General features: G+C 35.9%; 1 protein-coding gene and 1 pseudogene across 1 annotated transcript; both read right to left on the minus strand.

Annotated features, from left to right (window-relative positions):
* Positions 1 to 2,708: 2,708 nt before the first annotated feature.
* Positions 2,709 to 4,882, minus strand: LOC119527500 (la-related protein 4-like). Its single transcript, XM_037827584.1, is given in 2 exon segments — positions 2,709 to 3,775; positions 3,778 to 4,882. Coding segments are annotated over 2 exon segments (2,172 nt in total).
* A 6,430-nt stretch (positions 4,883 to 11,312) lies between these two features.
* On the minus strand, positions 11,313 to 12,395 carry LOC119527507 (annotated as a pseudogene).
* Between the last annotated feature and the right edge of the window lie 14,372 nt (positions 12,396 to 26,767).

Below are 26,767 nucleotides of genomic sequence, written 5' to 3' on the forward strand. Positions count from 1 at the left end.
CAAAATGAAACAAAATAAAGCTTCAGTAGCTGAGAGATTTCAAATGGAGTTGAGAGGTCACTCTGGTGGATAGTCTTCTGCACTATATAGATAACATTTTTTTAGGTTTCAATGTATTGGAATAGCTAGAAGTAAATACCTGAAACTACCAAACTCCAACCCAGTAGCCTTGACTCTTGAAGAAAATTGTATAACAATGTAGCTTATAAGGGGTGACAGTGTGATTGTGAAAACCCTGTGGATCACACTCCCTTTATCCAGTGTATGGATGGATAGTAGAAAAATGGGGACAAAACCTAAATGAAAAATAGGGTGGGATGGGGGAGGGTGATTTGGGTCTTCTTTTTTATTTTTATTTTTTATTCTGATTCTGATTCTTTCTGGTGTAAGTAAAATGTTCAAAAATAGATTGGGGTAATGAATGCACAGCTATATGACGTACTGTGAACAGTGGATTGTAAACCATGGATATTGTATGGTATATGAATATATCTCAATAACACTGAATTTAAGAAAAGAGTCTTCCATACAATATAGTGTGACTTCTATTTTCCTGATGAAACTGTTACTGATAGAAATAAAGAATGTTGTTTTTTTTTTTTGTAAAATGTTTATTCTCTTAAATCCAATGCATTCACAAATGTTAACACTTATCATTTCCACCAACTGCATTATCTAAGTAAACTAAAATAAGCACTTTTGTCATAGATGTAATCAATGATTATTAATACTTTTTTCTTAAAAGGACCTAAACTTCCCCAAATTTCACAGGTAGTTTTATTGTATGTTTCACTTAGTAGATGATTTTTAAAAAGTGTGTAGAAATTAATAGATTCAAACTGCTTAAATATATTATACCATGTTATCAATCCATCAAATCAAAAGTTATTGCCAAGCTGAATAATAAATTACAAAGAAATAATAATTCTGGCTTGTACAGAAAAGAAACGTGCAGTGTTTTCAAAGCTCTTAACAGTTACCTCCTAATACAAATCTCCAAAGCTTAGAGTTGGAAGATGAGTTTCACAGTAATGTAATTTTAAACTTCCACTTACATTCATTTTAATATATTACTAAGATGTTTATTCTATGTCACATTGGTGCTTTCCAGTGTTTACAATTTACAGTTTAAATTTGTACATATGAAATTCACTAACATAAGGGACAGTTATTACTGCTACAAACTATCCATAAAAAGAACCTTACATAGAACTCTGAAGATGGTGTGACTTAAAACAGATTAATTCAATACGGTTTTTAATATTTCAGCCATTTTCTAAATACCAGCATGTAAACTTGCCTATTTAATATGTAAGAGCCACAACTTTATTCACTGAGAAATTATGCATTAATTTTCTTCAGCCTTCCTTTTCACCTTAACTCAAAAATATGACATGCTGGTTCTTTTTCAGTGAATTTGGAGGAGGGAAGTAAAGGAAGGTGATAAATACACTTTAAACTGGAAAAAGTTGCCCCCAAATTAAACCTTTTTTAGAAAAACTTTTCACTACTACACTATTTAACACTTTAAAGAGTCAGTTACAAGGTTTCATTTTTAACACTAACAAATAAATTACTGTAGGGACACACTGCCCTACCATTCTTGGATCTAGAGTTCTAAATACCTGAACACAAGAGTAAAATACTTCAACAACATTAAATCAGACATTTAGAACAGTTGCTATATGATGTGACTAGACAGTCAGAACAGTTAGAAACAGACAATTCTGTAGGTGGGTGGTAATTTTGCTTTTAGGGGTAGGCAGCTGAAGTACAGAGAGTAACAAATTAAGTAACACACAAAAATATGTTTTGCATTATGGGGAGTGGGGGGGGGTGGCAGCAGCGGGCATCACAGGGCAGTTTAAATCTCGTAAGTCCATTTGACCTATCCACTCAGGTTGGTCTAAGACCAAATTTTCCATTTTTTGCATAACCCCCATTCTTTCCTTGAGTATCAAGCCAACTGGTAGCTACATATCCAAGTACAATCAGAGCTTAACAGCTTATTGAATGAAATACTAAAAAGGTCAAAAAGACAAACTAAATTTCAAACTGGGAAAAAATTCTACTCAAGAATTACATTCTGTTTTCAAATTATTTACTAACACGACAACAGATTTGGCTTCAATTACTCTTGCACACATTCACACCCACAACAGGCACCCAAGCCAATGATCTGCTTTGCAACACAAGGACATACAGGCAGAAATGGCATTCTCCAAACCAAGCTTTAAATAGATTTAAAAAAGTAATTTCTAATTTTACAGAAAGGACTCTTCAAAAAATATTTACTCTCACTCCCTCATCTCCTATATTGAAGGATGTGTAATATGTTTTTTTCCCAGCTAAATCTGAACCCTCAAAATTGATTCAAGGCAGAAAATCTCTGCAAATTAAATTTAAAAACAAAAATAGAAAAGTTACACTTTTATATATGTATATATATATATATGTGTGTATATATATATATTTATACTGATTGGAATCCTCCAGAATTTTAAAATCACTTTAGAGATGAATTTCAGGATTCTAATGCTTACAACTCCAAAATCCATAATGATTTAAGGACTTATTTTCTTCTGTTTCTTTCCTAGCTATCCCCTTCCCCCTCCACAACAGTTCAATATAGCCATGGCTCAAGTTTAATTGAGAAGAGAGAGAAGTTTCTGAATAGTTTTGTTTTGTTTTTTGTTGTTCTTGTTTTGTTACTTTGGTGATCTGGGTGGCACATATTGCTCTTTGCCATTACGTCGAGTCACTCCCTGAGGTATAGACCTATGGCCAAACTGGCGTCTCTGTTCTCAGACTTTTCCAGCTGCTCCCCTGGGAATGGTATTGCCTCGGAAGCCACAACAATCTTTACTAGCCCTTGCTTCAGGCCTCTCATGTGGTTTCTCAATGGACTTCTCAGGAATTCCATTCTCTTCATTTTTGGTAGGAGATACTACATTGGAGCGAAGTTCCCGTAGTGGCTGCACAAGAACTGGAGATGGCTCTTTAGGGGGCTTCTGGCACACTTCAGCATAACTCAGCTTTCGGGGTTCCTATAGGGCCACAGCTACAGGTGCATTTATATTACTATTACATGGTGAAGCAGTATTTGTCCTTGATGGCTTTGCAGTACTTGGTGAAGAAACTGGTAAAGTTGCCTGGTTGAGAACATCCTTCTGAACAGAGGAATCCTGCACTTGATCCTCTTCTTGCTGAGTTGTACTTAATGCAGGAAGCTGAGCTACACATGGAGGACTTGTACTCAAACTGAGCTGTTGGGCAGAGCTACAGTCTGCCTCCTCATCCTCTGCAGGCACGGGACAACTAATTCTCAACTCTTCATTATCCTTTTCCTTGTAGACACCTTTAACATCAGACATCCTATTCTCCAAAGGAAGTTCACCTGGTACTCTCGATGAACTTCCAGGTAAAGGAGGAAAATTTGAGGCTAATAAGTCAAACTTTGGTGTTGGAGCCTTTGCTTCAGCAGTTGCGGGATGGAGTCTTGGGAGCCTGTCATCTTCCCGTTGTGTTCGACCTCTGAAAAGAGTTCTCCTGCCCCTACTGTAGTCCCCATTCTGTTCCACCTGCAAAGTGGGGGTCTCCTTTAGGAGGTAAGTTTGCTCCCGATGCCCTGTTACTGTAGGGTTATGCCATTCAGTTGTAAAGTTACTCGAACTAGAGCTGTTCAATGGTCCATCCCCCAATAACACAGAGCCCTCTGTTGACTGTTCTAAACCACTGGATGACCTAAAGTGAGGCTTCACATGAGTTTTTTGGTTGGTCGACCCATGTTCATAGTAGCAGCATTTGTTTTGTAAGATCCTGGTGAATTAAAGCCATTCACAAAACTACCATTGGGAAAGGGAGCCAGCGGTGTTTCAAAATAAGGTGCAGGATTTGGAGACCAAGACTGAGGCACAATACTGTAGAGTGAGTACTGTTGGTGAGGATTATATACAGGCTGCATAAAGATTGGTGAGGCATACTGTGCTTGAGTTTGAATGGGCTGACTATACACACTAGAATCCATTAGTCGATAATCATTCTTAGCAAAAAATGTATTGATGGCTTTTATCCTTGCCATGATTGGCTTGCCCTGAAATGTCTTAACTTCTTCTCTTAAGTATCTAAAAGCCTGTTGTGCATCTGTGTCTGACTGGAAAGTGATATACCAATTACTATTGTGTGCAAATTCACAGCTTATCACTTTGGGACAATTTTCATTTTTGAACAAAGCTTTCACTTCCTCTATTGGTGTTGTTTCAGGAATCTCTCTAAGAATAACAATACAACGCTTATGACTTGGTCTCACTTTCTCACCCTTCTCATCAACCTGTACCATGGGGGAAGATCTCAACACCTCAAGAATTAGATCAGGGTCTGTGGTCAGCTTTTTTATTTCTTCCATGTTGGCAACTGTCCAAATTGGGATAAACTGATCACTGTCCATTTGAGAGATCAAGTAAAGATCCTTTGACAAATTTTCTCGTGAGAAACAGAATTCTATTTGTTTCTTCAGACATTCTTTTAGGTCTTCTGTAGAAATTGCCGAATTGCTTTCTCCAAAAACATCATACATTTGGTAATTCAGATCTTCTGGTCCTAAAATCATTCCATCAGATGATTCTTCAATGCCAGCAGTATTTCTTGTGGTTTCACAAGATGATTAATACATTACTTCATATTCCTTACATGTATCATCAGAAAGCTCTGTATTACCCTCAGGATGAGACCCTGATGTGGCTGCTGTTTCATGCCAAGAGCTTTCGGTTCCATGAGTTACTGGAGTGGCATCACTACTTCCAGGAGGAATTTCTTGCCGAACTTTGACATTAGGATTTAAACCAGTTCCTTTAGATGTTACCTGCCCCACAAAGAGCAACATGTCTTCCTCCGTTCGGCCCAATCGTTTCTGCCGCTACGACTCCAACTGGCTCACAGGCCCAAGCCCCATTCGCTAGGATAAGGACACTCCCCCGCCGTCAGCTGCTGCGACCTCTGAATGTTGTTTTATGCAACTTTCAGCTTTACACAAATGACAGCCTACTTCACTTGTTCTTCCTCAAGTTTATTTTTCACCCATTTTTATTTTTGAGATTTATCCATGTTTAGATATGTAGCTTTAGCTCATTCGTTTTCATTGTTGTATCATATGGCAATGCTTTATTTACTTCAATTTATTTATCCATTTTCCCATTAAGGGATGCTTAGTTTGTTTCCAGGGTTTTGCTATTACCAGTAAACATGGAATGGAAATTCTTTATTTATCTCTTATTCATATGTAGAATACTTTCTGGGAAATACAAGGAGTAACATTAATGCCTCCAATGTTATGAGAATTCCCTATGTTCTATATCCTTATTAAAACCTGGTACTGCCAAACTTAATACTTTTGTAAATATTATGATTGTTCAATGATGTCTCATTTCTATTTTAATTTGAATTTTCCTAATTATGTGTGAATAAAGGCATAAATTCTGCTGATTTAATGTCATATAAAATTATAAATTTTGCTTACATGTACACTTTTTGAAAAGCTATATTTATAAGAGATAGTAAAAGCAAAAAAATGAGCATTGTTTGAATAATACACCATATAGCATATGAAATACTGTTTGTTTAAGGATGATTTATTCTTACTAGACTATGAGTGTCTTGAGGACTGGTTTCATATTTTTATTTATAAGCTTCCAGTTGAAGATGGAGGAATAAAAGCATTTCTATTCTTCCTTCTTTGTAAAACCTGACAAACATTACAAAGAACAAAATAATTTTAAGCTCCATGTCCAATGAAACTAGGACACAGACACAGCTGCAAATCATATCTATTGAAATTTGGATCAATTTGAGGGTGGATGTTAAGAAGTAAAACATACCTCTATAGATTTAGTGTAAATTTCAAAATTCCTCTAAAGCAAAAAGGCCTGATCAGTGTCCTTGTACTTAGTACTCCAAGATTCTGGGGAATAGTGGTCTGAGGGAGTATCTCTGATTCACAATGTGGAGACAAAGAAGAAGCAGACATACTATCTCTTCAAGATGAAAAGCAGTCCATTTCTCAGGGTAGTGAAGAGACAGAGGCCATTTGCTTTGAAGCAGCTGATCACAGGCAGCTAAAATACATAATAAAATGCTAAACCATTGAATAAAAATGAGTAACCTTGGAGATTTTCCTGTGATCCTCACAAATATTCCCCTTTCTCTCCAGGGCAGATGACTGTGTATAGGCAAAGGCCTCAGAATATTTAGCATAAAGGTCCTGAGACACCAAAGTTAGAGTGAATTTGCCTGATTCCCTTGCTCATTCACCTCCTCACCCTTATTTGTCATTTCATAAACAATAAGCTGCTTTAGATAGAATTGGCCACATTCAAAGATGAGTAATAACTAGAGGAAAATAAGCATAGAGCCAAGCAAAAGTGAAGGAAAAGTAAGAGGAGAGGAAGGTGGAAGGGGAGAAGGAAGATGTGATGGTTAGGTTCATGTGCCCAACTTGGCCAGGTGATGGTACCCAGCTGTCTGGTCAAGCAAGCACTGGCCTAACCATTACAGCAAGGACACTTGTGGCTGGTTAATAAACCAGAAGGCTGGTTTATTAAGTCATCAGTCAGTCGGCTGCTGCTGTGACTGATTATATGAACAACGGGAGTGTCTTCCACAATGAGAGAATGCAATCAACTGGATTTAATTCAATCAGTTGAAGACTTTTAAGCAAAACAGATAGAGGACCTTCACTTCTTCTTCAGCTAAACAGCGAAGCATTTCCTGAGGAGTTCATTGATGTTGCCAGTTCATTCCTGAGGAGTTCATCGAACATCTTCACTGGAGTTGCCAGTTTGCTGCCTGCCCTGCAGAATTTGGACTTGTGCATACCCACAATTGTGTGAAGCACTTTTATAAAATCTTATATTTAAGATATCTCTTGTTGATTCTGTTTCCCTAGAGAACCCTAACTAATACAGAAGACAAGAAAAAGAACTTAATCTGTAAAAGTAGGTAAAAAGTATCTACATGAAAATAATTATGCCGGGAAGCAGATGCACTGTTCAAACAAGACCTTATTCATAATCTCAAAGAACTAACTGAAAGTATGGCTTATTTGAAAAAAAGAAGTCATAAGAAGATATACTCACAAGAATCAATAAGGATCTGAAAGTAAACTACTAGGATCATCTTATTTATATTGTTAAAATATAACCAGAAAATAAAATAGACACTGCTGAAAAGGCAGTATGGGGCATGGAGAACAGACAAATAAATTGAGCAAAAGTAAGTGCTAAATATGTAAGAGTTTAAAGGGATTAGATAAAAAGAATAGGTATGGAGGACAGATTCAAGGAATGAAACATACTCTTAGATGGTGTAACTGAAGAAGAATACAAAACTAATTGGAAATGAAAATATTCTATGCAATAGAATATTTTGAATATAAAAATGGTACATTATATCTGAGAAATAATTGATACAGAGTATTCAACACCAAGACATATATTTGTAAAATTAATGGACCTCAAGATTATAAAAGGAATTCCAATTAAAAAGAATAAGCCACCTACTAAAGATAAAAACCAGGCTGGTCTTGGACGTCTGAATAGCACCTTCCAGCACCAGAAAGACAGTGAAACAATGTTAAACAAATATTCAAGGATGGAAATATGATTCAAGGGTTTTGTATTTGGCCAAGCTATTGTTCAAGAATGAAGACAAAAAGCATTCATTTTCAAATATACAAGAACACACAGCATATTGATATCATTTGGATGATGTCATTTGGTCAACTGAGAGATGACAAGAGAAAACAAGGAAAAAGATTTGGAAATGAGTATTCAATCTTCTAACATACAGAAATAAGGCTAAACAGCTATGGAAATGTGATTATAAGATAAAATTTTCTTTCTATTAACCAAAAAATAGACCAGAAATGGTGCACAAATCAGAATTAGCCAGAGCCCAGACCTCAAAGAAACTTGCAATCCATGGGAAGCATTATTTTGCTGTTAGTGCTTGTCTTAGTTTCCCATGCTGCTTTGACAAATACCACATAATAGGTTGGCTTAAACAACAGGAATTTGTTGGCTCATAGTTTCAGAGGCCAGAAGTCCAAATTAGGGCATCGGCAAGACTATGTTTTTCCCTGAAGTCTCCCATCCTGGCAAGGCTTACTTGCTCCCTGAAGACTGTGGGGTTGGTTTTGGTGCTGGCTTTTGGCAATCCTGAAGTTCCTTGTCTTTCTCTTCACATGGTAATGTCCTCTCCCTTCTCTTCCTGGTTCCTACTGACTTCTGTTTCTGGTTCCTCCCCATGGCTTGTGTCTTCCTTTTAATATGGCCTTCAGTAATAGGATTAAGACCCTTCATTAAATAAAAAAGTGTTTTCAAAGTCCCCTTGAGGGACTGGGGGAATATGTAAAAATATTAAACTTCCCCAACTGGGGAATTCCTGATATTCTCACAAACACTAGGAACTCCCAGTATAATAAATCAAGCCCTCAATCTTGGGGCTTGCCCTTATGAAACTTATCCCTGCAAAAGAGAAGCTATGCCTACTTACAATTACGCCTAAGAGTCACCCGTAAAGAATCTGTTTTGTTGCTCAGATGTGACCTGTCTCTCCGAGACAACTCTGTCAATAAATTCACTATCCACCCCACTATGTGGGACATGACTGCCAGGGGTGTAAGTCACCCTTGCAATGTGGGACATGACTCCTAGGGATGAGCCTGGCCCTGGCAAATTGGGATTGAGAAAGACTTCTTGACCAAAAGAGGGAAAGGAAATGAAATAAAGTAAAGTTTCAGTGGCTAAGAGATTTCAAATAGACTTGAGAGGTCATCCTGGAGGTTATTCTTATGCACTCTATAAATATCCCTTTTGTGTTTCTAGTGCATTAGAATAGCTAGAAGGTAATACCTGAATCTGTTGAACTGTAATCCAGTAGACTTGATTCTTGATGATAATTGTATAACTGTATAGCTTTTATCATGGGACCATGTGATTATGAAAACCTTGTGACTGACACTCCCTTTATCTGGTGTATGGCAGATGAGTAATAAAAGAAATACAAAAAATATACAAATAATAGGGGGGTAAGAGGTATGGGATGTTTGGGTGTTCTTTTTTATTTTTATTTTTTACTTTATTTCAGAGTAATGAAAATGTTCTAAAATTGACTGTGGTGATGAATGTACAACTAAATGATACCATGAGCCACTGACTGTATACTTTGGATGGATTATATGGTGTGTGAATATATCTCAATAAAATTGCAATTAAAAAAAAATACCCATCCTGATTCAGTTTGCCACACCTCAACTAAAAATAACTACCAAAGGTCAAATTTACAATGAGTTCACACCTACAAAAATGGATTAAGATTATGTTTTTTTCAGAGATAGATAATTCAAACTACCATAGGACTACACAGAGTTTTAGATGTGGGAGAAAGAGAGAGGTTGAGAATGACTCCACACGTTTGGGAGCTTGAGCAATTATTCATGAAGTGTCATTTAATGAAATGGCAACCCTGGAAGAGGATCCAGTTTAGGTGGGGATATATCAAAAGTTTGTTTTGACATATGTTAATTTTGAAGTAGCTGCTACATATCAAGTAGGCAGTTGGATATTTGGGTCTGGAATTCAGGGGACAGTTGGGTTCAGAGAGATGAATTTGTTAGTCACCAGCTCTTATAGATGCCAAACTGAAAAAAAAACATAAAATTTAAAGCCAAATTGAATGTTTGTTGCTTAAGTCTACTGTGTGTTCTTAGAGACTCTTAGTGCAGTTCCTCTTTATAGGGAAATGAATAGGATTAGTAAATTGTACTTATTGTCTAATTTATTAGAGAAATTCACATCAAGTTCTGCTTGCTCTTTTCTTGGCATACTTTGTTTTTGTACATGGTGACATTTTGTATTTTCTACCCAGTACTAGGTATGACTCTTCTGCACAATACTCATTGCTTCTCTTTGTTCAATCAGTGAGTAAAATTTCAAAGGCCCAATTCATGTAATTATTGTACCCAGTCCTAACCACTAGACAACACAACTAGCTAAATCCCCATTTCTCCCTTCACTTGTTTGTTATGGGATATGAAGTTCCTACAAAGCCAGATATATACTTATAGTGTACTGGCATAAATATTAACAGCACTTTCTTTCACTCTTTAATGTGTGCTGGTGGTATTTTGAGCAATAAATCTTATGGTTGTAGTATTGATAATAGGTACTGCTTTTTCACAATTCACTAGTTCAGTGCTAACTATAGATTTCAATTGAAATTATGTTGCCCTATGATTGTGTTTCACACAGCTGAGTAATATAAAGCCACTTTTTTTAAGGAAAATATTCATATTCCATACCAGGTTTCACTTATTGAAAGGTATCAAATCCAGTCTTTAAGTCCTATACTTTTATAACCTAACAACGAAGGTCATCAGACCAAAGTCATTAGGGCAATTTTGACATATATCTCTGGCCAGCATTTAGGCCAGGAATTCAAACATAGCTCTGCTTTATAAACCAAAACAGTGCCTACACCAGGTCCACATGAGTAGCATGATCACATTATTGGAAAAGGAATGATCATGGCAGTCACTTAACCACTGACCTGCATCATGGAATGACTGTGCATGGTGACTCAAGTGGCCATGCATATAAACGCAATATAAATTCCAGTTGATAATGCACACATTTTGGAAAAACCCAATAAGTAAATACAACATAGGATAGAACACCTCCAAGATACTAATTTTTCTCTTTCACCAATAGCTTTTCCAACTGGATTTTGGGATCTTGGTACTAGGGTTGCTGCTGTATTTATACAAGGATCTCCTCCCATCGTCATGCTACCTTCTGAAGGGCATGACACATTTGTGCTTCTGAATCAAGAGGAGATGAACTTCCAGGAAAGATGGTCCACAGATTCAAAAATTAAGCATAACTTTTAAAATGACAGTCCTAAAAAAAAACTAATGAAGTTTAGTAATGAATCATGTTTGTTCCTTTGTTGTTAAAAACAATTAGTCTATAAAGGCTTCAGTAAATTGAGTCATAGGGCACATAACTGGGACTGAAAACAGTAACTAAAAATTTGTAGTTTCTAAAAAGAGCACTAGAATATATAAAGTTGATGTTAACATTTTTGGAGATAAACAATATTTCTGTAAATTAAGAAACAAGAAGATGAGTATGAGAGATTTGTTTTATCATCTTAAGAACTTTTCCCTAACACAGAATTGTTAAAATAGACAACTGTATAAAACTTATCTATTGTTCTTAAAATATTTAAAAAGTCAACACTAAATGGAAAATGTGGAGTTAGTTACCCTCTTCTTCATCCTCTTTAATTAATTACTGGGGTCCTGTTTCAGTTTGCTAAAGCTGCCAGAATACAATAGACAAGAAATGGGTTGGCTTTTACAAAGGGGATTTATTAACTTACAAATTACAATTCTTAGGCCATGAAAATGTCCAACTCAAGGCATGAAGAGGATGATACATGGACTCTGAAGACAGGCTAATGGCATCCAGGATACCTCTGTCACATGGGTAGGCCCCTGGCTGGTGTCTGTTTGTCCTTCATTCTGGGTTTCATTACTTTCAGCTTCTGGCTTCAGTGGCTTCCTCTTTGAGCTTCTGTGGGTGTGTCCTTGTCTCAGCTTCTCTGGGGCTTCTTCTGAGCTCTCTGGGCTTTTATCCTCTTATAAAGGACTCCAATAGGAGGACCAAGACCCTACCCTGAGGCACTCCACACTGAAATAACCTAACTAAAAGGTCTCACCCACAATAGGTCTAAACCCACAAGAATGGATTAAAAGAACATGATTCTTTCTGGGATACATTCAGCCTCTAAACCACCACAGGTACCATCCAGCTTTTCCAGTGTGGACATTCCCTTGCTTGCCTTTTATTCATCTCCCTTCAGAAAAGTATTTTTCTTGCAAGGGAATGTCTTACAAACACCAGCTCCTCCAGACATGGCAGTTCTGCCAACTTCACAAATTTAGCCCAATCTTTCACTAGGTTATTAGACATGTAGAGAATCTTCAATTCCTTCATTACGTGGATCCCTTTCAACTTTGCAATAAAATTGTAAAAGATCCACAGTTCTTCTAATGTGTCTCCTACTACTTCCAGTCCATTTATGTTCTTTATGCTGTTTCTTCCTAAAGACAATATCCCCAAGTTTTTTTTTAAGCCATTCAGGTTAGCAATTTTTTTCAATACAGTTTGTAGACAGTGAAAACTTCTAGCAGTTAGCAAGCATGGACAAGGATGCATCCATCTTCTCAATAGGGGGAATCTGGGCATAAAGCTTTATCCCTTTGGCTTTGGATAGCTTCTGATGGTTTTCTCTTCCCATCTGGCAAGGGCTTCTTTGATTGTGGTTGCTCTTGTCATTCCAGATGTTGCTACTGTCACTACTCTGGTTGCTAGGGCCCATCAGGGTCTGAAAATAGTCTTAAGTACTCCAAATGTTGATTAAAATTAATTGTATATTGGCAACCAGGCACCAATTTAAAAGTATTATGACACTATAAAACAAAACCAGATTTTTATAATAAATTTTTAAAGGTCTCTACAAAGACCGTAAAATCCAACTAATAATAATTTAACATGAAAGATGATGTTTCTTCCAGTTTGCTAATGCTGCCAAAATGCAAAATATCAGAAATGGAATGGCTTTTATAAAGAGGATTTATTAAGCTACAAACTTACAGTTCTAAGGCCATAAAAGTGTTCAAACTAAAACATCAATAAGAGGATACCTTCACTGAGGAACGGTCGATGGTGTCTGCAACCCCTCTGTCAGCTGGGAAGGAACACAGCTGGTGTCTGCTGTCCTTTGCTCCCAGGTTGCATTGCTTTCAGCTTCTGATTCCAGTGTGGAATCAGAAATAAGCATCTGTGGGTTCTCACTTAGCTTCTCCAGGGCAAACTCTGGGCCTCATCTCTTAGTTTAGCATCTTCAAACAACTTTCTGTCTGCATTTCCAAGCTTCTTGGTCTGTGTTGGCTCTAGCTCTCTTAAGGACTCTGGTAAACCAATTAAGATCCACCTTGAATGGGCAGGGTCACACCTCCATGGAAACAACCTAATCAAAAGATCCCACCCACACTAGGTCTGCCCCCACAAGATTGCATTAAAGAACATGGCTTTTTATGGGGTACATAACAGTTTAAAACCAGCATAATGTTGTTTTGCAGAAATTAAGTCTCTTCTCAAAATACGAGTGGAATACAGTATTGAGTTTTTAAGCTACTATGAAGTTGTTATTCATAGAGCACACTGTAGCATCATTTGGCCTTTTCTTGGTATTTATAACATCACTTCATTAAGTCTGCTTTGTCTTTTTCTTATTTTTGACAGGTGAACTTATGTTATTTGGTTCCATTTTGATCATAGGCAAATATTGTTACTAAAATCATTTAGTTATAAAGTGGTCCTCCAGATGGTCTAAAATACACCTGTATTGATTTCTTTTTATAATTTTATCCAGATGAAACACAGACTTTGAAAAGTATTGCAGATCTCCAAGAAGAAAGTTGTACAACCATAGGAATCTATGGATCTTTATTGGTAAAGTGTTGCTGAAGGATTTTGACCTAAGAATTTAAGCAACATGAAGTGCAAATGATCAATAAACATAAGCAAATATTCTTTCTTACTAGGAACAAAAAATGAAAATTATAGCAGATGACAATTATAAGCATTTGGGAGGGTGCAGGTAAAAAGACTCTCACTCACACACTACTCCTGGTATTGAAATTAGATTCAACTTTTCTTGAAGGCAAGTCAACAGTATATATTAAAAACATAACACTGTATACATACTTTGACTAAACTTCTTCTACCTCTAGATATGTATCCTAAAAACATTCATAAGAAAAGTCACATAAAAACATCAATTGACATAGTATTTGTAGCATGCACTCAATAAATGTTTTACATACACACACGTTATGTATATACTTGTGTCGGTAAATGTGCTAGGTGCTGGCTATATAATGATAGGTCTTTGCCCTCAAGAAGTTATAGTTTAGTGGTAGAGACATATAGAAAATCACACACATGTAGCAACTGTGGCAGGTGCTATGTAAAGGAGATAGTTAATATGGTCAAAGAGAGCAATGATGGCTTCTCTCAGAAAGGGCCTCTTAAGCTGGGAGCTGAATGATGCACAAAGCTAACCAGAAGAGAGGAGTAAGAAGGTTTCAAGCATAGACATAGCATGAGCAGAGGCCCTAGGTGGGAAGAGACATAGTGAATACATGGCTCTAAGAGAAGACCCTCATGGGTGGAATGGTAAGAGAAGAAATGTGGTGTGCAATGAGGCAGGAGGGGTAAGAAAGCACCAGAGTTTTCTTCCTTTAAAAAGCTTTGCTCTTTTCACCAGGAACTAAGGTTATCTTTTATACCTAATGCTGCCAAATGCAAAATATCAGAAATGGATATTACAAATTTATAGTCTGAAGGCCATGAAAATGTACAGATTAAGGCACCAACAGAGTATACCTTCACTGAAGGAAGGCCAATGGTGTCCAGAAAACCTCTGTTAGCTGAAAAGGCACATGGCTGGCACCTGCTGAACCCAGGTTGTGTTCCAGCTCCTCTCTCAGCTCCTGTGCATTCTTCAAAATGTTGCTCTGGGGATGTTTTGTCCTCTCTTAGCTTCTCTTAGCACTGGGCTAGCATCTACAAAGTTTCAGCAAAAGTCTGCTTTCAGTGACTGTCACCAAAATGTCTCTCTCAGCTGCTCTTTAAAATGTCACTCTCAGCTGTTCTGAGCTCCTTCTGTCTGTGAACTCTTTTATAGGACTCCAGTGATCTAATTAAAACCCACCCTGAATGGGTGGAGTAACACCTCCATGGAAATTATCCAATCAAAGGTCTCGCCTACTGTTGACTGAGTCACATCTCCATGGAAACATTCAATCAGTAGATTCCAATCCAATCAATACTAATACATCTGCCCCCACAAGATTGCATTAAAGAACATGGCCTTTCAGGGGGACACAATATATACAAACCGGCACAATTACGAGTAGAATTGTCTTTGGAAAAGAACACTTCAGCTGTGTGGAGAAGAATAGACTGTTGAATATTTGTTAAATGAATGAAATGAGTTATGATTTTGTTCATAGACTTTTAATAGTAGTGAAAAATGGAAAATAGCCTAAAAGTACAACAATAGGGGTTTGCTTAAATGAACTTTAGTATGTTCATATGATGAAATATTTTGAAGCTGTTAAAAATTATAATTCTGTAGAAATGTATTTATTGGTGTGAAAAATTGTCTTCAATAAAATTAGTGAAGAAAGCATATGACAATAAAATATCTCATTCTTAGATCAGACAGACATGGTTCTCACAACAAAAAATATAACCACTAATATAAACTATTGGACAAATACAAGTCTAGAGAGAAGAAAAAAATAAACTCAGCAGTTATCAAGCTAATTTGTGGCCTCTTTTTTTTTTTTCCTAAAGTAGCATAAAACAAATTAATAGTGTATATAGGATTGATGTACTAGCTGATACACTTATAAGTTTTATTTTCATTGCTCCTTATAAAAATTAAAAAGTACAGAAAATAAGGGATAATCAGTACAAGAAGTCATTTGACTGAATAAATAAATGTGCAATTTTGTTCTGAGAGAGTTACTTTCCTCCATAAATCTGTCTTTATCTCAGCCTCCTCAGAAGAACAGGAAAAAAGGAGGTTGTAATAATATGATTTCAGAATAAATAAATAACAGAAGAATTTCAGAACAGAATAAGGCTTTGCTCTGAACTTTCCAGTCTTCGAGACTGCAAATTGTTCAAGAATAGGGAATAGTTTCTCTTGGGAGCTTTCCTCCAATGAGTAGAAAAACAATTTGAGCTTTTCTGACGGATTTCAACATATCTAATCATATACCTGGTGTCAATCTAGAAAAGAAATATACAAAAAATTCATAAAGAATTTATATATATTGTATGCTCAGCTCACTTGCTGTATACAATAATTCTGAAATAAAAAGTACATATTTTGATGTAATAATTCATGTAATTTACAATACATAAATACAAGTAAAATAAATCAATTTCTGAATTACTCTATCATGTCATTTTGCTTAAATATTTTTAATATAGTGAAGTTTTTCAATTGTTTTTGGTCACTAGAGGGTTGTTTTCCATTTCATCTTTTCTTTTCACATTTCATAATACATTTCAGAAAGTCAAAATAGATTATTATGGATGTAACTGATTCTCTTTAAGCAAGGATAAACTTTGATAAAATCCAAACTTTGAGTTTAGGATTTGATTTAGATAATATCAGAAGAAAGGCATGACTGCAGTATAGTTTGTGAATAAGCTTTGGAGTAGAATGGAACTGGATTTGAATCACAGCTTCACCACTTATCAGCTGTGTGATATTGGGAAATTTGCCTAACTTCTCCTAACCTATTTCAGATCATGTCATTCCCCTGTTTAATAAAACCCTTTTATTAGGCTGAGAGACTCCTTATCCTACCTGGAAAAAATTTAAGATCTTTAAAATTGCTTATGAGCTTCACATGATCTGGTCCCTGGCCATCTCTGTGACCTTCTTCTCATACCCTACCTGCATAGGCTCACCTAAGGACAGCCTGCACATGCTTTTCCCTTAGCCTTGGTACTTTCTCTTTTTTCTTATGACTGTCCAACCCATCCATAGATAATCATGCATTGACTCATAAATTTTTATTTCATTTGCTATTAATATATGAAGACAGCATCAGGTATATAGAGATTTTGCATACTTGCTTAAAAAGAATAAGTTCTAGTCTGGGATATTCTCAACAGCATACTGTGAACAAGGAGGAGGGTGTATTCAATATTCCTTATCTTTTAGTCTTTATAGTCCCTTTGCCTCAGGCTGCCCAGTCTTAAGTTAATGATAAATTTAGTCACTGATTTGAAATAATGAAAATGTCATTGGGCCATGTCTAGCATTTATATACTTGAATCAATTAATTAACAGGAAAGGTAGTTGTAAGTGCAGGAAAAAAAAAAAAAACCCTTTTTGTTAGAAAGAATTTTAAAATATTTTGGATTTTTATATTCTATGCACTGTGATATTGAATGGCTCATTAATGAATCAGTGATTGAAATGAAAGTAACTACAATGATAAGGAATAACACTCAAATAATATACTATCATACTAAAAATTAAAAGAATGAGGTGAGTGACATTTTGAAAAATTAATTACTTTTTTCTACCATTAAATATAACATTGGATAAGCAATAGACAACCAATTTTGTCAGAAGTGGCAAGTGCCTGGCTAAATTCTAAGTTTCCCAGCAACCATTAGGAATGTTTATGTAACAAAATTTTGGCCAATCAAAGTGGAAGTAAGTGGAAAATTCCAGGAAAACTTATGCTTCCCTGATCAAGTAGAACCAATAAATGCTCTCTTCTTTCTTCCTTCTTTCAGCTTGTGGAGTGAACATGATGCTTTGAGCTGCAGCAGTTACCTTACATCCCAGAGGGAAAGACCAACACAAATTTCCGGATACAGCAAGAGTCCTGACATTGTTAAACCCTAAACCAATGCCAGCAACTGCCTAGATACAGACTTCTTGCTATGTGAGAAAACAGACCACCAATTTTCTAAACCTTTCTAGGTCTCATTTGCTGTTATATGTACATGAAGTCATTCCTAGGTGATAGAATTAGTAATAATTTCATCAAAGCATCAAAATCCAACATAATCAATTCATGCTGGTAACTTCAGTTTTAGTTGATTTTGTAGTTTGGGTTATATTTGATTTATAAATTAGTTTTTGGTTTTATTGTTATATAGGAACTAGAAGGCTAAGGAGTTTATATCTAGTTAAAATGAAGAAATTACTAAAAAACATAGTTTTAGAACAATAATGTTTGAAGTGGAGTGGACATTTTGTGGAGTAAGAAGAAGAGTGGACAACTAAATAGATGATGACATTTTGCATCCTAGTTTTATTGCAACTGGTCATGAGGGTTGGTAATGCCTGTTCTTACATATATAGGCCAGTGGTTTTCACATGGGGTGCAGAGGGTGCACAAGATGGTTTTTCAGGATGTGAGATGGAAACATAATTTCTAAATTTCAGGTCATTATTTGTGCATTTTCATTTTTGTAAAAATTTTATTATTTGTTTATGTTTTGTAGGAAGCAGTATTGCTAGTATATAAATATACTTTTGAATATATGCTCAAAACATTTTTACTGTTAAGTGTCTGTAATCAGAAAATTTTGAAGACAACCACTCTAGTAACTCCCTCATCTGTAAATTGAAGAGACCAGTGGTTTTTAGACCATATTTCATGAAATTCTACAGGTTCTTTGAAAGTGGTTAGGATGGGAAAGAAGCCTGGGAAATGAGAAATTTGAGGACATCAAGTCCATTAGACTGTCCTCCCAGCTCCTTTTTACATCTGTTTTCTATACTAGGCTTCTGAGTTATATTTCTTAACAAAAATTAGTTCAGACACTTAAAAAAAAAGTTTGAAGGGCATCTGAGTAGATGAAGTCTGAGATCTCAATGCCCATCCTTTGATCACCAGGTGCTCAGCTGCCCTGTATTCTGCAGGCAAAATAGTAACAAATCTTAAATGCATATATAGCAAATTTTCATGTTAGGGACTTTGTTTTATGGACTCTATGCTCATGGATATTACAATGCAATTAGTGATATGAGGAATATTTGTGAGAAAACTAACTTTGTACAATTTGAGTGGTGAACATAATGTGTAAGTGGTTGAGAATAGGAACAGATCTCTTCCAGGTGGAAAAATCATGATAGGTACATTGTAAGGGAGCCCTATGATCATACTGCCAAATGCCACATTTTTAGTGAAACTTTATCTTTAATCAATACTCTAAACTAGTTATTTGTATTCTATAGGACTCAGTTGGAAAGTTGGTGATGCAAATGATTATTTTTGCAGTTTTGTTGGAGATAAAAGACCATAACTGAATTCTGGTTTTGATTAGAACCAGTGCTAGACCTGGTTTCCTCATAAATAAAGCAAGCCATGTCATCATAAGCTATTTCACTTGTTTACCTGTTTATTCTCAGGACGTAAATACAGATGCAATATTTCTTGGATTCTCTCTTCTCCACCCATTTCATTGGAATCAACCCAAGTGGTTTTTGAAATCTAAATGAGAAAAGAAAACAGGTTGTGGTTTTATGTCTGGTCAAGATTTTGTGCCAAATTCTTGGCATGAATCATAAACAAGCAAGTAAGAGAGAAAAATAAAAAAAATTTTAAAAATAGAGTTATGAGTCTTACTAGAGGCGATTCTGAATCATTTCCAAAGTCTGTTAATCTGTTTTAGATTACAAGGTCAGTAAGCACCCATGTAGATTTGCTTCAGGCAATGCCTTTTCACAGTGATTGTGCTGAGCAATTAAGTGGAAGAGGTGGAAATGATGCTTTTGTAATTGCATCTGGCTCCCCTTAGCAATGAACCTGGCTTTGTCATCTGATGAAGGTTTGGAATGCACAGTGGGAAGAAACACATTCTGCCTGCATCTGTACCCATCCCTGTCTGAGGGAACATGGTATGTTGTGTTTCTTGACAGAGAACTTTTGCAACTAGCCTTGCCTAGTTCCTTATTTTCCTTAGCTAAGTATGTCTTTCCTTGGCAAAAGAAATAGAAAATCTTCTTTCCCTGAATATCAAATATAGTGCTTTATGAATAACTTTGTCTACAAAACAACCCACCTTTCTTTTCATATGAATATTTATACATGAATATTATTGTGTTCTCAATCAGCCTAAAGGCCTCAGTACAGATGCTGCTATAAAGGAGGGAGTGGAAAATAAAATAGTACTTATTGTTCTTACCCTAAAATGTACCATTATAGGCAGAGGCTTTGAGGTGTGTGTACATCTGTGTGTAGGAAAAGCCTGGGCCCCAGAAGGGCCTCACATTCAGACTTCTGATATAAACAAAATATTCAAAAAAATGTAAACACAGAATCACAGACATACCCTGAAAAATTTGGTGAAAGATGCTCACCATGTAATTTTTTTTCTTTTTTTTTTTCAGGTATGTCTTTATTTTATTATTCATCTAATCATTCACTGGATAAAGGGGTTGTCGTCACAAGGTTTTCACAATAACACAGTTATAAGATAAAAACTATATAATTATACAATCATTATCAAAGAATAGGGCCACTGAATTACAGTTCAACAACTTCAGGTATGTTCTTCTGGCTACTATAATATACTAGAGACTAAAAAGAGATATCTGTATAATTAATCAGTATCATAATCATTTGTTAAATTCTAACTTCTCCATTACAACTCCTTCCTCTCATTTGATCTTTCTCTCAATTTTCAGGGATATCTAGGCAATGACCACTAACTTCCATGCTAAAAATGGGTGTCAACCTTATGGAGTAGAAGAATGACACTGGTTGATGCTCTTGGAAAGACTGTTACCTCTGGATTTAAGGGCTATCTGGCATAGAAACAATACGGAGGCTTTAAGTTTCTGAAAAAAATAAACTTAGTAAGTAAAACATTTTTAGAGTTTTAGATGGATCCCATGGTATTCTTTAGGGTTTTCAGGAATACTGTTGGTTGGGGCTTGACATACTCTGGCAAATTGCAATATCTGGCTGAAGCTTGCTTAAGAGTGACTTCCAGAATGACCTCTCAACTCTCTTTGAAATCTCTTAGCCACTGAAATTTTATTTTGTTTCATTTCTTTTCCCCCTTTTGGTCAAGAAGGCATTGCCAATCCCATGATGTTAGGGCTAGTCTCATCCCTGGGAGTCATGTTCCATGTTGCCAGAGAGACTTATACCTTAGAAGTCATGTCCTGTGTAAGGGGGAGGGTAGTGAGTTTAATTGTAGAGATTGGCTTAGAGAGAGAGATAAAGAGGCCACATCTGAGCAACAAAAGAGGTTCTCTGGGGGTGACTCTTAAGCATAATTATAAGTTGTGAAAGCTTTGCCATTATAGAAATAAATTTCTTAAAGGTAAGTCTCAAAGACTGAGGGCTTGGCTTATTAAATTGGGAGGCTATAATGTTTGAAAAAATAGCAGGAGTTCCCCAGGTGGGGAAGTTTAATGGATCTATATCTTTTCTCACCATGTAATTTTTACATTTAATAGATCACAATATTTCTAACCCTGTTTGGGCATTTTAAAATTGTTTATCTTTATGGGGGCCTACAAACATGGACAGGGCCCTGGTACTTATAGAACTCTGAAAGACTAACAATGGGCTTATTTGTTGTATTTTGAATATGCAGTATCTGGTTTTCTAAACTTTGACTCAGAAATTACTTCTCTTCTAAAGTTTGCATACCCACCAGTGAAATGATAGCTCTGTTTGTCTCCTCCTGCTCTTCTCTTAATGAAGAGAGGAGTAAAAAGAGGTAAGAGACCAAGAAGAGGAGCAGAAAAGAAGTTGGAGGAAGTGGTGAAGAATTGGCACCGCCAATGACAACTGCTCTGTCACTCAGAGCTCCTGATAACTTTCTTTTCTTAGAGGAGATGTGGCTTCTGCGCACATACATAATCTATATGCCTCTAAATAGCCATTATACAATTTGAGTAGTAAAACCATTTAACATCTGTTGTTAAAAATCCCCTGTCCTCTCCATTTATAGTTAGTAAGCTTTCATGGTAGAATTAAGGCAACTAGAAACTAAAGGAAGAGGCAGGAGGTTGTGTCTGTTTTAGTCAGTCTATCAGCACAGCTTCTGGCCCAGCACTGGGTGTAGTTAGGGTAACTATACAATTTATCACCCAAGCTGGAGACTTTTGCCTGCAACAAATGCTAGACAAGATGGAGCACAGGCTTCTCCCCAGCAAACTGGAAATACTGACATAGGACTATGTAGTCATTAATTATTCTTTGAATGAATAATAAATGACCAAGAATATAGCCAGCATATGTTTGTTCAAAAGAATGCCATGTAACAAAAGTCCTTCTGAATGGTTTCAGATGACAACCCAATGGGCAGGAGTTAGGAGATGTTGTGTTTCATTTCTTTATAAGGCCTTGTCTTGAGACTCTAGGAAAAGAGAATTCAGCCATTTAAATTATCAGAGAGTAAGGGGTACTGGAATGGGAATGTAAGGACCTGAGACTTAATCCTGCTTCTTTAATTTACCCTGGGATATTGGACAACTACTTACCTTTCTACATACCTTATCTGTAAAATTAACAAAAGAGGGGCCTAATAATCTCTGGCTTTCCCATCTCCCTTCAATTCACCTCTCTACTTAATAGGGTTGTTTTAAAGAAAAAGTGACAAATTCTAGGCCAAAAAGTATTCTTTTCCAAAAACAAAGGAGAGATGAATGAAACTTTTTACAGGCAGGGGGTGGGGGGGTAGGGGGTGAGGATTAAAAAAAAATAGTTTGTTCAAATGTAAAGTAAACATTTTCTCACACCAGAAATGGGTCGTGATGCAACATTATAATCAAGATTCTAGTTGGGCTTGCTGAGCTCAGAGTCCAGAAGCAGAATCAGGAATTGGCCTCTACAGAGCAAAGAGAAACCCAAGTGCCCACCTTGGGCAGAGGCCTGGAATTAGGCTCACTGCTGTGGCCAAAGACTTAGTGTGGCTTTCCTGGTTTTAAAGGAGGCTGAAAAATTCTCCTACCAATTACCACACACTATCTGGAGTTTGAGTTCTTTGGAGCTGCAGGTCCAAGGATGCAGAGGAAACAGGAGCACTTCTAATCAGGAGCTGAAGCTTGCTGAGTCAGAGGCAAACCTCTAATGATGCTGTGGGCAGTAACTAACTCTGAACTGCCTTTTTAAAAATGCATCCTAGATTGGGAACCAAGAAAGCTGAATAAGGGCAAGTGCAAAACTTTAAAGGACCTGGAAGAGAACATAAAGAGGGGAACTAAGGGGGAGAAAAAACATAAGACTCCTTCCAAATTATAATAAAACTGCAAACACAAATTCCAAACCATGTTTTAAAAATCCAGTGTTAAGAAGAGCAAAATAAAATCAACAATTGGGAGAGGAATTCATTCCAGATAAATTTAGGTTTTATAGAACAGTCTGACAAAAAGTTTAAATTAAATATGCTATGGATTTCCAAAGAAATATAAAAACATATCATTTCCTTTAAAAGCAATTTATAAAGCAAAAACATTCAAAAGGAGTAAGAAAAGGAAGATAAGAAAAAATTGTTTACAATTTTGAAAATGAAAACTACAATAATTAAAATGCAAAAATACAATAGATGGGAAAATCTTAGATGAAATATGGTTGCAACAGAAATTAGGGAACTGGAATATTATACAAGAGCTAAACTTAGAAATATGTGAAGTTAAGAAACATCACAGATAAATTGAAATGTTCCAAAACTGATCAAGTAAGAGATCCAGAAGAACAGACTAGAGGGAATTGAAATGATACTCCAAATACAACCAGGATAAATAAAAATAAATTCATATCTAGATATATTTTACTGATACCACAGATCACCAAAAATAAACAGATCCTCTAAAAACTGCTGGAGAAAAAAGATATTTTGCTTACAAAGTAATGCCATTTAAACCAACAGCAACATTTCTTTCCTAAATTCTTTGGCATCATTTCATGCCAGAAGTTAGTAGACTATATCTTCAGTCATAGAGGGAAAATGACTATCAACATAGCATTCTATTCCCAAGCAAATCCTCCTTACTTAAGAGTAAGGAAAAAAAAATGATATTTGCAAACATATATCTCACTGGCTGCCACTTAAATAATTATTAAAGTATGACGGTAAAATAAAAGTGAACCCAGATGGAAAGTGTTAAATATATGAATGATAGTGGGTGCTAAAATTGGCAAAATATGTCTGAAACATTGATTATTCACTATGAAACTAACATTAAATCATTGTTTAATTAAAAGAAGGCAAAAATGGCATTCAAAATTGCAGTAGTACGATGGGGCTGAGGTTGTTCAATGGGAATGAAAGCCATGATAAATCTTATTGTGGTTGGAAGTCTAGAAAAGTATTGCATACAGAATTGTATCTAACTTACAAACCTAAGATAATCCTAAAAGAATATAAATAAAAATCTATAGTTTCCATATCAACTCTGCCAGTAATCACAATAAAGGCAAGTGGATAAAATTATTCTATTAAAGACAGATTATTGATTTGTAAAGAAAAGAGGAAGTCAAATCCACACTAAGTCATGCTTATAAGAATCACTCTTAAAGAAAAAATCACACAGAAATGCTAAATATAAAGGGATGCAGAAAATATATACCTTGAAAATATTAACCAAAAGCAGTATAGCAAAATTAGTATCAGTAAAACTAGAATTGAAGTTCAAAAGCATTAAGAATACAAAAAATCCATTTTAACAAAAATAAAAAATAATGATCATAAAGTCACATGCGTTTAATAATGTAGCTTCAAAATACATGAAACAATAACTGACAGAGATACAAAGAGAAATGGACTAATCAACATTCATAGTGGAATGAAGCAGTAATAAACTCCTACTGGTCTTCCTGCTTCCACTGTTGACCCCACTACAGCCTTTCCTCCACTAAGTAGCTAGCATGATCTTTTCAAAAATGTAAATGTGATCATGCTTTTCCTGTCTTCAGAACCATAAGTAACTTTCCATTACAGTTAGATTTAAATCTACATTACCATGGTCAAGAAAGCCCTGCACTATCTTGCACCTGCCTACATCTCTGATCTTATTTCCTAACATTTCCCTCTTGATCACTTTCCTAGCCTCACTGTTGTTCTTACTGCTCCTTGAACCTGCCAAAACTTTTCTCTTCAAAATATTTGCTGTGCCACTGCCCCTTTCTGGAATGCCCTTTCACCAGATCAATAGATGTTTCACCCTCTGGGTTTATTCTGGTCTCCGCTCAAAAGCCATGTTGTCAAATAGACTTCCTGACAATCCTACCTAATCCTCCCCAAGCCCAGTCACTCACTAACTCCTTACCCTGTTTTATTTCTTTTTTCATAATACATATAATTACCTGAAATTATTTCACATATTGATTTATTACCTTGTTTATTTTCTCTCTAACTAGAATGTGTGCTCAGTGACGGGATGAACTTTATCTCTCTTGTTCACTAGTTCATCCCCAGTGCTTATTATAGGGGCTGATGGATGGTAAATTTTCAATAGGTACTATGGAATGTAGAATAGTTTCATGTATATACGAAAATATTTCTGCAGTATGGAATCCTATAAATAGAATTACTGGATCAAAAGGTAATATAATTTTTTTAAATCTTTGTATATCATGTTGAATTTCCTTACAAAAAGCCTGGGAATGAGTATACAATCCCAGGAAAATATCAATAGATTTTCTATGTCCTCATGACCTTGACATTGCAGATTGATTCTTTCAATTTCTGCCAGTCTAGTGAAATGAAAGTCACAAATTGTGTCAATTTCCCATTTCCTTGATTCTTAGTGAAGAGAAAAATCTTGTTATTTTTTTGGTCAATTGTATTTCATCTTAATATACCCATTTGTGTTCAAATAGCCTGCCTCTCTTTCTACTTTTAATCTTATTGATTATGGCCCTTTTAGTATTGTAGATATTAATAATTTGTCTATGATATATGCTCATGCTTATATTTTAAATGCGTTTACAGTATAATTGTCATACAGAAGTGTTTGAATTTTACGTAGTGTTTTAGTTTCCTAGGCTGCTCAAAGCAAATACCATGATAGGTTGAGTTAAACAATGGGAATTTATTTGTTCATAGTTTAGAAGCTGGGAAAGTGTCCAAATTAAGGCATCATCAAGGTGATGCTTTCTTCCTGAAGACTGGTTGCTGGTGACTCTTGGCTCCTCTGTCCCATGGTAAGGCACATGGCAGCATCTGTTGGTCTCTCCTCTTCTGAGTTTTATTGATTTCAGCTTATTGCTCCCACTACTTTCTCTCTATATCTGAATTTCATTCTCTTGTAAAGGACTCCAGTAATAGGATTAAGACCCAACCTGATTGAGGTGGGACGCACCTTAACTGAACTAGACTCATCAAAATTCCTACTTGCAATGGGTTTATAGCCACAGGAATGGGTTTAATTTAAGAACATGTTTTTCTGGGGTGCATACAGCTTCAAACCACAACATATAGTATAAACACAGTATTTTGGTTAAATTGTTCTATTTTTTCTTCCTTTTTTGGAACTTCTTTTATATAGAGAGTTTACCATTATGTGATTATAGGCATACCTAGTTTAATTATTCTTTGCTTTATTACACTTCACAGATAATGCAGTTTTTACAAATTGTAGGTTTGTGTCAACCCTGTGTAAAGAAAGTCTATTGGTGTGATTTTTCCAACAGAGTGTGCTTACTTTGTGCCTCTGTGTCACATTTTGGTAATTCTTGTAATATTTCATGTTTTCATTATTATTACATATGTTATGGTGATCTGTGAATTTTGATGCTACTATTGTAATTGTTTTGGAGTGCCATGAATCATGCCTGTATAAGATGAAAACTTAATCAACAAGTGTGGTATGTGTTCTGATTGTTCCACTGATCAGCTGTCCACCATCTCTTTTCCTCTCTTCAGTCTTCCCCTTTCCCTGAGACACAACAACATTGAAATTAGGCCAATTAATAACCCTCCAATGGCCTCTAAGTGTTCAGGAGAAGGGTAGTTTCACACATCTCTCACTTTAAATCAAAAGCTAGACATGGTTAAGCTTAGTGAGGAAAGTACATTGAAAACTAAGATAGGCCTAAAGCTAGGCTTCTTGTGCCAAACAGTTAGCCAACTTG

The sequence above is a fragment of the Choloepus didactylus genome, chromosome 1, assembly GCF_015220235.1.
Source record: "Choloepus didactylus isolate mChoDid1 chromosome 1, mChoDid1.pri, whole genome shotgun sequence".
Lineage (NCBI taxonomy): Eukaryota > Metazoa > Chordata > Mammalia > Pilosa > Megalonychidae > Choloepus > Choloepus didactylus.